At 43.7% G+C, this 12,142-nt stretch overlaps 1 protein-coding gene across 1 annotated transcript in view; it reads right to left on the bottom strand.

Annotated features, from left to right (window-relative positions):
- LOC129813995 (cadherin-2-like) overlaps positions 1–12,142 on the bottom strand; it is a 115,022-nt gene that overhangs the window by 26,162 nt on the left and 76,718 nt on the right. Inside the window, exons 4-12 of the mRNA XM_055866694.1 lie at positions 7,613–7,792; positions 6,552–6,707; positions 5,693–5,837; positions 5,136–5,308; positions 3,953–4,090; positions 3,256–3,441; positions 2,474–2,727; positions 1,897–2,039; positions 861–1,094 (exon numbers count right to left, since the gene is read on the bottom strand). Coding sequence (XP_055722669.1) covers positions 861–1,094; positions 1,897–2,039; positions 2,474–2,727; positions 3,256–3,441; positions 3,953–4,090; positions 5,136–5,308; positions 5,693–5,837; positions 6,552–6,707; positions 7,613–7,792 — 1,609 coding nt within the window. The remainder of the gene's footprint in view (positions 1–860; positions 1,095–1,896; positions 2,040–2,473; positions 2,728–3,255; positions 3,442–3,952; positions 4,091–5,135; positions 5,309–5,692; positions 5,838–6,551; positions 6,708–7,612; positions 7,793–12,142) is intronic.

Below are 12,142 nucleotides of genomic sequence, written 5' to 3'. Positions count from 1 at the left end.
AACCAAAAACAACACTAACCTTAACCTCTACATAACAAATCCAAGTGCAACTTTTTCATCTATGAACTTATCTATATTGAGTATACAAATTAGATTACAAATTACAAACCAACTAATTACTACTGGGAAAAAAGCTGAACAGAACAGCATAACTTCCTATACCTGGAAGTTGCCAGCATATGTCATCCAAAATATGGTCAGGATTTATATTTATAATTTTATAAACCCACTGAAGACCTTTTGATAATGGCACTTAGGCTAAACTCCCCCAGCTCCTATTATCCATTTGGCTGTTATACTACTAATATATTTATTCACTGTGGTTTACAATCACAACATCTAACCACTAGCAATGCACAACAAATGAGTCATTCCTCTTTTTTTGTGTTGGCATAATTAGCATAATCAATTAGTGAGCTGCTTGATGAAGCGAAGGCCTGCTATTAATCTCTTTTATAGTACATTGTCTTCATTAAGGTCATGTGAGGAACCCACACTGAGAACACTGTCTACTGTTATAGGTCAATGCACCTGGCCCTATGGAAAGCCTGAAACCACATGTCAAACCATGGACATGAAGCCTATACAGTACTGCCTCTAAGCCGGTGCCAAGCACATACAGTCCCAATCCATACAGTGTTATTATCACCATCCAAATAATTAGGGCCATACGGTACTGGTGGTTCTCCATTTTCATTGCCAGTTGATTGGTGAATGTAATTTATTGGCCAGAATGGCTCCTGGTGACCCAGGTCTAAACCGGTCTCTGATTACATGGGAAGAATGAAAACCAGAAGTACTGCCGACCCACAGGCCCAGGTATATTGATTAGCTCTCATTTTGTTATTGTTGTGTCTTACCACTGAGCCGTGTGATGGTCCAGTTTCTCCGTATGTCTGAGGGCCTGTTAGCCAGCTCGAATGCGAAGGGTCCGGCATTAGGGCTGAGGTCTCCGTCTAGCGCTGTGATGTTGAAGCCATTGGGCTCAGGTTTCTCACACATCTCAGTCTCCTGGGGGTAGACGTGGGGCGCGTTGTCATTGATGTCCAGCAGGAAGATTTGCAGGGTGCCTGTACCGCTCGCCGGGGGAATGCCTGGACGGGACAACACACACAGACAGAGACACACGCACGCACACACGTACATTGATAAAAATATAGATTTTAACAAATCAACATAACGATAAGGGGAAATATATAACGAAGTGATCTGCCTCATTTTAAAGCATGATGTCTCACTGCACTGTGGTAGTGCATAAAGTCCTTATCCTGAGCCTGTGCTTGGTGCTAAAATAGGGTATAGAGGAGCAGCAGCAGCCTCCCTGCAGGGACAGGACCCCTCCAGATGGGGGGAGGGCAGAGGGTCTGGGTGTGTGATCTGAAGAGAGTGTGTCTTCCTGACGAAGGGGGAGGCCACGGGGTGAGAATACTAAAGCAGACAGACAGAGAAGAGCCTACTGTCGCTGCCTTAGCCCCGGAGCCCCAGAGCCTTAGCTCCTCTATGTATTCATGGGGCTAAGAGGCTTTTTTGCCATTCAGGCCACGCTCAAAGGAGCTAGTCATCCAATCCTAACCTATTAATGCTGAGAAAACTCTATATTGGGTGAGTTTAAGCCTATTGGCCTGTGCTGTGCTCCGTGGAACAGGCTAAACCTGAACAGAGGTAAATCCAGTCAGGGAAGGAGAGAGGAGAGAGGTGAACACGTCCACAGTGTGACTGTTTAGTCTGGGCTGGCTCGGAAACATTTCCTTCAACAGGGTGGCTTTTGCTACATTGATGTCAGGGACAATGTTAACCTTGAACGAGGTAGCTGTGTTTAACATTTTTGCTTGCTAAAAACAATATTCTCCTAGGTTACTTGTGGGAAGCAGATATTAGAGCCTGGTGGCTACGTACCGCTGTCAGAGGCCAGGAAGGTGGCGCTGTACATGTTGTCCTTCACGTAGGGCGATTCACGGTCCAGGACGGCGATGGTTGTGATGTGCCCGGTGTTAGGGTCAATTCTCAGCCAGTTGGCTGGGTCTGAGAGCCTGGTGTATCTGAGAATACAAAGGACGAGTCAAAAGAGAACCATTGCGCTCTCCCAGAAGCTTGGTTGGTGTGTAAAACCTGCCAATTCAGACAAACAAAAAGATGTAATGGGTCCGCACTCAAAAAGATGTAATGGGTCCGCACTCAAAAAGATGTCGCATAAAGCTTACTTCCTTATTCTACTTTTTAAAATTATTTTCACTGCATCAAGCTTCACAGCCTTCTTCAGTGTGTACATTTACAGAGTACGAGGAAAGCGTACAGAAGATACAAGACAACCTTACATGTTAGTTTTTCTCGCATGCAGACATGTACATTTAAGGCTAAAGGTGTTGAATGTTCAGTAAAAGTGAGTGTTTTCATTGACGTAATGCCAGTCAGTGCTTTGAGAAAACTGTATGAAAAATTCTGCATGAATACAGCTATTTAGTGTCATTACTACCTAATGGTCTGCTGCATGAATCTATCAGGGTCCTGTGCTGTGAAGGTGGTTAGTGCTGATTCTGGTTGCATCCCCTCCTCCAGTTTGATGAGTTTGGGGTTGGGTTCAAAGTTAGGGCTCTCGTTGACATCGATGACCCTGATGGAGACCGTGGCGGTGGACTGGCGAGGGGAGTGGATGCCCCGGGCGAGGGACACCTCGTTCACCGCTACCACCGTCAACACGTACGTCCTGCTGATCTCATAGTCGATTGGCTGTAGGGAGGAAACAAACAGTATATAAGTGTACTTACTGTATGTTTCATTGAGTGTAAGAGAATGGATGGATAAAGTATTTATTCTGTTTTTCTTGATCAGTAAAATATTATTATTATGCCATAAGACAAAGAACCCAGGAGAAGCTAGGAGCTACTGTAGCTAGTTCTACAACCGTTGACCAATTAGTCTTCAATTGCTACACACACACACACACACACACACACACACACACACACACACACACACACACACACACACACACACACACACACACACACACACACACACACACACACACACACACACACACACACCCACACACACACACACACAGAGAGTTTAATAAAACAGTTGACATGCACCTTTGCTCTCTCTGCTACAGGTAACTCCTACAGCTTACAAACATAGAAGGCATTATAACCTATTCATTTAATCTTTAAGAGCTGTCTTCGCTATTCATGGTCAGTGGCCCCAAGGGGAGATGGGGGTGTGGGTTGAGTCAGAGGGGGTAGCAGCCAGTCTCACCTTGACAACAGTTACCAGGCCCTCGTTAGTGGTGGGGTCGGTTGGCACGGAGAACCTGCCGGTGGGGTCGCCCCCGGTGATCTTGTAGACGGTGTTCCAGGCTGGCGTGTTGGGCTGGTCTTTGTCTGTCACCGTTAGGTTGGCCACGATGACATTCACCCGGTTCTCAGGCACCTCTCCAAAGAACTGCATGAATAAAAGATGGGGGATGGGACAGTTAGAGAGCAGTTAGACATACTGCTGCGCCAGTGGAAAACACAGGCTCTATGCTCCAGCACTACACTCCCGACATTTCAGGTAAATAAATGTCCACAGCAACTTATCATGTTATCTTCACCATCTTGGTCTGATAGAAAAACAATACACTTACATTACACAGAGGGGAAGCATCTCTCACAAATACATTCAGCACCTTTCTCTGCTCTCTTCTCCTCTGCTCTCGCTCATCTCCTCTCTTTGTCTGCCTGATGTACTTAGGATCTCAGTACTTACATGTGTCAACATCTGGACGGAGTAGGACAGAACAGCAAACGGATGACTGGCTAACAGCTAATCTTTATGCCATCTGAAATGCTCTGCAAGCAATGCTGATTGTATGCTATGTGTGGGTTAAGTACATATAGACAGTGTGACAGTGCTATGACTGTAACACACAGTGTGGTGTAGTACATGGATGTGAAGCTGTGTTCTTTCTCACCGTCTCTGCAGTGAACTCCGGTGGGTTGTCATTGATGTCCGTGACTTTGATGACGGCGGTGGCGGTGTTGGAGAGACCGTACATGGGGTTGCCCTCCATGTCTGTGGCCTGGATGATCAACGTGTACTGAGGCACTTTCTGCAAGAAGAAAAACATGTTGGAAAAGATTTAACTATGTATACGAACAACACCTAAACCCTTGTGTTGAGCCTTACGTGTAGGTTGAATCTTACATAAACCAAATAATGATCATTTTCAATTTCTCTACATTATTAAGTTCAATTTCTCTTATCCTAACAACCTAATATCTGTCAAACCACAATGAGGAGGTTGAGGAATCCTAGTTATTCTCACAATGATCAAGTCCACATCATTTCCCTGTGGAGAGAGAAAGTATCTATAGAAGTCTGCTTGCTGTGGGAGTGCAACACTTCCACAATTCCACTCTGTGTAGCATCATGGTGCATGATGGGTAATCCCACTGTAATAAATTACTCCCCTCACATTAAAAGCCACTCAAGTGACTAGGTAATGAGAATCGGGCAAATTACTTTCATGGTGGCAACTGCCGTACATATAACAGCTATAACAGTGGCCCCAGGGGTGAACTTGATATAGAAGGCCAGCTAGCCAGATTGCCCTCGCCAGAATTGCACCAACTGGCTTTGTTTCCCCCCCTTAAATTATATATTTATTTTGTCACTTCCATCCAGTATAAGCAAGACCATCGCCATGCAATTAAATAGGAGAGTGTTACCATTAATAGCAACGGGGAGAAAAAGAAACATTTATCTGCTCAATGAGGCATGTTGCCTCCTTGTTAGAGGCAATAAGTATGAAGTGGGCGATGAGTCCATTTCTGGGCTCCGTTGGTAAAATGGTAATCAGTCATGCTTAGCGAGCTTAATTAGTTTTGAGACACAGTGAAGATTATCATCAGCAAAAACAACCCAAAACTACAATGTTCTGTTTGTTTTCAAATCTATCTGCAATCCACAGCTCATTTAGGTTAACAAAGGAAAGGATATCTTGACTTATGCATGTTAGAGGAGTGCTGTGCAGCAAAAGAGGAGCACAAATGAATTAATGTGATTAATGGCTATGATACTGGGACTGTAACCTTAATGCTACTGCATTGGGGGTTTAATAGGCACACGCATACACAAACTCCTGTATTGCGTACCTCTCTGTCCAGGCCGGCTGCGACGGTAATGATGCCTCCTGTCTTATTGTTGATGGTGAACATGTTGGATGTCGGGCTCTCAGGATTCTGGGATACGATCTTGTAGCGCAGCATCCCATTGGCTGTTTTGGGGTCATCTTTGTCAACAGATGTTACCGTCATAACAAAGGTCCCTGAGTGATGACAAGACAAACAGAAGATGCAAATATGGGATTTAACAAGGGTTTTTAAAACAGTATGACCTTGTCTTATTTCAGTACTGCATTTAATTTACCTACAGTCATTAAACTACTTCCCTTTTATGAGGATCCATTGAATAATATGGAGCACAGTCAAAACATAGCCCCCCAAAAACTTTGGCTTTGTCTGAAATGTTGAAAAAGCACTTCCACAAGAGAATACATTCTATTGGCAGAGATCTTATCCATATCGAACAGCGGCAAAATTAACAAAATGACTACCCCCTGTGATTGATCAATGCTGTTTTATCTAGTGATAGTTTAGTGGCACCGAAGGCCAGAGGATAGGAAGGCTGGGAGGTTGGTCTAGGCCACTACCTGGTTTAGAGCCCTCAGGGATGGTGCCGTTCCAGATCTGATGGATGAACTCGGGCCGGTTGTCGTTCATGTCAATCACATTGATTACAATGTCGATGGGGCTCTCTACTTGGTTACCATTCAGATCCACAGCATGGGCTCTCAGCTGTAGGGAGACACCAGAGAGATATCAGCACTCAGCTGACTGTGGTGGACACATGCATGCAAGAACCAAACAATAAACATTCAGCAAAAACACTTATATTTGCCTGAGTAGAACTTTGGCATTGCAATGGCTCTCTTACTTCAGCTATTTCCAATTATAGAAAAAAAATAAACCCAGAAATATGCCTTTCAATAATGTTAATGCTTGTTTGTTCACAGTGCAGCGCTTCCAGCGATGCCTGCTCCATTATACCTTCATTACAAACCTGCAATTTATTGTTTTTTTCTGTCTGCCCACTGTCTCACCCTGACTACCAAGGGACCTTGAGCACATGCCAGCCAACCTCCTGGAGTATACAGACAATGTATTAGCCAAAGATGACACTGGATAAAGAATGCTTAATGCTTGGTACAGTGTTTAGAAACCTTTTACTGTAACTGTTCAGAATGTCTGCTCTGTTTCTCCTGTTCACTGAACTGCACAAGGCCAAGCTTCTCTCTCTATCACCTAAAGTGAATGCCCATCACTTTAGGTGGTGCTGAACCAAAGAAAGCTTGAGATGAATGGGACCCGCAGACACTATTGCTCCACCTTACTGTTATTTGGCTAGAAAATAACAATGTTTTAATCCAAAATGGATCTTGACTTTGTCAGTATGCGTGGTCCTAATCATCTCCTCTCTCACATAGACCCATGTGTGTGTATGAGACTTACATGGAAGTTGGAAATGTGTTCTCTGTCCAGGGGTTTCATGACGGACAGCTCTCCAGAGATGGGGTGGATGATGAAGATGCCAGTGGGCGGCTGGTCGGCTCCGGGTCCAGTCACACTGTACCTCAGGGAGCGGTTCTTGTCATTGTCCGACCGGATCTGTTTCAGAACCCAAAAGTATGTTGGTCAATGATCAATAATAAATTGTGGGTATATATACTGCTCAGAATTCTACTTTAAAAAATGATGTTACGGTGGGGGTATGTATCGGTGTTGGTGTGTTGCACCGCGCTTGAGTCCCGTTGGTGAGTGGTACAGACAGATCTTCCTCCCTTGGTGTGCGTATGTGTCTAAACTATATGTGAGTGTGATGTATTTGAGCCTCTGTGTCTTCCCTGGCCTGTCTATCTCTACCCATAAGCCTTGGTATCCATGGTGTGTCTGGATGGTGCCTCTCCCTTATGTCATCCATTAAACTCAGCCCCCTAATGCTTCTGGATTAAATATAATACATACAGACAGTATATACTGGACTTAGCACTATGTCAGGAACCAGTAAGCTTATGTTGAGAAAGGATATACTTCTTAACTGACATGAGAAGGATAGCCAGTCCTCCATCATTCATATCCACCCACCCCCTGCCCCTTGAGCACATGATAAAGTGAGGATAATATCTCAACAGGAAACCTGAGGGAAACAAACCACTGGAGGGCTCTTTGTCCTTTTCACTCTCATCTCTAAAGCTACATAATAGCAGGAACATTCATAGTGACGGCTTGCCTGACTGGGAGAGGGAAATCAGATACTTTAGCACAAGCACTTGACCTTTCAGGACGTGGAGTCAATATGGTGGTAAATTGAGTGATAATGCTGGTAGAACAGAATGACCGGTCCAAAATCTGCTGCTGCTCCATAGAACCATGAAGCTCAGAATAAGAGCACCGTCTCCTTTCAGGTTGTGGATAAGCTGTGTGTGTGTGTGTGTGTGTGTGTGTGTGTGTGTGTGTGTGTGTGTGTGTGTGTGTGTGTGCCTGTGCCTGTGCCTATGTGTGTGGCGTCTTACCCGGACCAGGTCCTGGGGGAACTCTCCTCTGGAGTTCTCTGGGACGTTGATTGGGGGGATTACCCAGTCCCTTTTCATGCGTTTGAGCTGGCCCACGGAGCTGCTGTCTGTCTGCCGCGATGGGAACCAGATCTCCTGGAGACCCTGGGACAGAGCTGGGGGAGCTGGGATATCTTGGACCTGGAGGAGAGAAATAACATCTGTTTACCAAATTGACACATGTAAAAACCAATGGCTTTAGGTATACTTTTTATACAGTAGCCAGAAGACAAATTATCTTTACCTACCAATGAAGTTATGGAAATAATTCAAGAGAATGCAAATTCTTGACAGCCTAAAACTGTTTTTTGGAAATATCATTTTACATGCTTTGTTAATATCAAACATTTACATGCTTTGCAAGAATAATGATTTCCTTAATAATCCTGTTAACATTGACACATCTGAAATCAGGCTACCTGATAGAACTGATAAATGCAGAAAATCGGCAATCAAAATAAACGTTCACTCGGGCATAACAAGAGGGAGGCTCGCTCGGCTGGTGTTAGAACATGCACAGATCAAATACACAGCTTGAATTCAGATTAAGGTGTTTACATTTCCTAATACTTCCAAAGATTGCTCAGAAAACCAGGTGCTTTAATCGGCGTATGCTGACTTCGATTATGACCTTAGGCCAATTAAGATGTTTACATGACTAAAGCTATACTCGACCTACTGTCATAATCAGTTTAATATCGAAATATTAATGTGCATGTAAACATACTCATTGAACTATACCAGCTAGAGGACCCAACATAGGAGGGGGGAGGCTTTTTGATATGGTCATATTGTATTTTAGGATCTATTTCGTTTTTGAGAATTCAGTGAAGGCTAACATTGCCTCCATACATGTGATGATGTTTTTGAACCGCCTCTCTTTCCAGGCTCTCTTCTCCATGGCTGGGAATGAGAGTAGTGTTTGAGATTCTTTGTCGAGGATAGTACTGTAGCCCCTCAGTTAGCTTTAAATCACAGACCTCCTCTCATGTCCGGATAAAAGCATGCATGCACGCACAGGCACACACACACACACACACACACACACACACACACACACACACACACACACACACACACACACACACACACACACACACACACACACACACACACACACACACACACACACACACACACACACACACACACACACACACACACACACACACACACACACACACACACACACACACACACACACACACACACACACACACACAGGCTTCTAAAATGGATGTGCCATCCTCCCTTGGCTGTAATGAAAGTGATTTGAAACAAAGCAGGATGGTACCTGCAAGCCAGACTCTATATAGCCAGATGGCTCCATTTGCCTTCGCTGTTCCACAGAGAGAGAGAGTGTTGGGAGAGAGACCCAAGTAGCGCCAGGGAAGTCACAATAACCTTGAATGGCTGATAGAAAATGTAAACAAGACGCTGGCAAACTTAGGTAGAACAGTCATCCTGCAGAAGAGTCACGCTTCAGAAAGTCCCTTCTTAACTCTCTCTCGTCCGCCTGTAATTACTGATCGTCAATTTGTTACACAATATCCAAAGTACTAAAACTAGCCTATAGCCACAGTCTGTGCAAACAGCCAAATAAATTACAGTTTTTCCACGTTACAACACGAGGCCCATCCCACGCAGCCTCACCAAGCACGCAGCCCTCCCTGACCATCTGCGGAGTTGTCGGAGCGCCTCTACTAATCATGTTTGAAATCCGATTATGCTGCTTTCACACATTTGAAATGCAGAGAGGCAAGCGGACAGATAGCGGGGAACATGCATCAGAAATATCTATTACCCTATTAAACCGAAGGAGAGAGTGAGAGCGGTAATTATTTCTGACCTGGCGGCTGGAATGATGAATGGTGTGGAGGGTTTGCTTAGCAGTCTCAGCCCCAGCACAGTCACATCTATCTATCTCTGGAGAGTACTGGAGGTCTCTCTGCCCCCTACATCCTCTGACTGCTAGACTACACTTCAGTATCCCTGAGAGCTTGGGAGTGTTTGTGTACTGTGTGTGAGAGAGATTGTGGCTTTGTGTGTGTGTGTGTGTGTGTGTGTGTGTGTGTGTGTGTGTGTGTGTGTGTGTGTGTGTGTGTGTGTGTGTGTGTGTGTGTGTGTGTGTGTGTGTGTGTGTGGCTATAGACAAGTACAAAATCACCCTCTCTAAAGCCTAGGGTAGGTCTTGGTGTTCAGCCTGACTCTTGTGGTGATGTTTATGCTGATGGTCGTGGTGGTGGTAGGAAAGGTCACCCTAGGCTTTAGAGAGGGAGATTTTGTACTTGTCTATAGCCACACACACATATAGTTAGATATATGTGACTGTGCTGGGGCTGAGACTGCTAAGCCAATCGTTACTTTTTCATTGATTAAAACATTCCCCTAGGGCCGATGCGTTCGCAGTGTTTGCAAATATATCATCTAACTGCTGATGTGATTAGGGATCGCATGATGATGATTCATAACAATCATTGCATTGGAGAGAGAACCACATAACCACACCAGTGTTTCCCCTATATTTATTTAACAATGGCGGGCTGCTGCTGCTAAATTGTGACCAGCTCTTCCGAAAAACATGATGTGTTTGGTAAAACATTTTCATTGTCGACTAAAACCAGATATAAAGTATGTAGAAATTATAATGGAGCTATATCGTTTTATAAGTTATTATTTGGGTATGAGTTAACATAATATGAACTTTTAAAAGTGAGATTTTCACTGGACAGTTACTTTAAAACTGTTCATTTTCTCTCAGCCCCATGGCAAAATGTGTAGAATTGCAGGAAATTAGCTTTAAAACAGGAACATTTTATCTCAGCAGAGGAGGGCATCAAACTATTTTGGTCATAGACCACGTCATTGGCCACGTCCACTACCAACCCCCCAACCTCTCCCACCCCCCTTCACTAACTTTATATCTTAGGGGAAACCCTGACACGTGGTCCAATAAACTGGTGAGATTGACTTCTATATTCTATCATAGATTTGATTACTACCAATGTTCCCTCTAGCCCCGAGACTGCCGCGCAGCTCCAATGGACTGCCGCGCAGAATTAATACTGTATCAACCCACAAAGAGAAGCACTAGATTAAACTTCACAAAACTTTTTAGAGTGTTCCCTGTTAGTTAACACAATCAACGTTTCACTTTACTGTGGCAATGGTGATCGAATCAACTCAATATTAGCCACTTTCAATGCAACATACCGAAACAAAACAAACTATGCAAGAGATTTTGTTGTAGGCAGAATGCATTGGAGTAGGATTCTATTTCATTGACATGCATCACACAGCTCGTACTGCGGCATAACCAATCAGAGCTGCAGTAGGCCTATATGCAAATAGATCATGCCATTTACTTTGACCTGGACAGTGTTTACAGCAGGACCTGCGTTTGTTTTGAGATCAAAGCTAGAGCTGCATGTAGCCACGTGTGCACATTTTGTTAATTTCCTTTGCTAGTTAGTGAGTTATTAGCCCAGTTCTAGATCATTTGTAGTCATCAATAGGGGAGGTATTGCTTCCTACAAGAGCACAAAACGTATACATTTCTTGACATCTTTCAAAAGCTAGTCAGATAAAGAGCTTTTTTTATGTCTTAAAGGGGCAATGTTGCATTTTGAGACAAGCTTAAATAAGCTAAATAGCCAATAGGCAGAGGGTAGCATCATTTGTCTGAGTCTCTGTAATAATGGTATGGGAATAATAATGCATTTTATTTTGTAAAGTGTTTTCTTGCATTAAACATCACCATTTTCAGTCACCTCTTTGTCAATATTTTTTGATGATAGGACACTCTGGTATGCCTAGAATATGATTAAATAGCTACAGTAGCCTACATGGCAACTGTTAAAACTGTAACTTAAAGCGGTTACAGACTCAGTGTTCACAGTAAACACCCGCTGGAAGTTGCACAGAATTTTCACAATGTTCAAGTTTGCGCTCAGCAGACCTGCAATTTGCTCAGTGATGAGAAAAATTTGAGGGAACATTGATTACTACCATAATCATCCAGGCCAAAGCAACAACTGTCCATACAATCACATAGAAAACAACACAGACATCTAGGGTGAATCAGAGTCTTCTAAAATGGACATGATTACCCATGATGGTCTTCCTATTTCTATTTAAAAGCTACTGTGGCCAAGCCCCTTGTTTATCTGGCCTGGACAAGTGTACATTTCTCTTTAAATGAGCGACATGTGTGACTAATGGTGTCATTAAAATCACATACCTGCAGCAGTCACTGTGGTAAATGAGCATCAGCGCCCTAACAATGCTGTTTTCAAAACTCTCACTAAATCATCCCCTGTAGAAGTTTAATTTGAAACCACAAAATGCCTTCATTGCTGCTGCTGCTGCTGCTGTTGGCCCACTGCACTCACACCAATTTGACATAACTGCAAAAATTTGCATTTAATCTGGAGGCTTATAAAAGAATGCACTCGCCTTTTATGTGATGTTTCGGAGAGGTGCTTTTGAAAT

The sequence above is a fragment of the Salvelinus fontinalis genome, chromosome 17 (genome assembly GCF_029448725.1).
Source record: "Salvelinus fontinalis isolate EN_2023a chromosome 17, ASM2944872v1, whole genome shotgun sequence".
In the NCBI taxonomy this organism is placed as follows: Eukaryota; Metazoa; Chordata; class Actinopteri; order Salmoniformes; family Salmonidae; genus Salvelinus; species Salvelinus fontinalis.
Note: the sequence above shows the minus strand (reverse complement) of the source record. Positions and strands in the feature narration are given on the sequence as shown.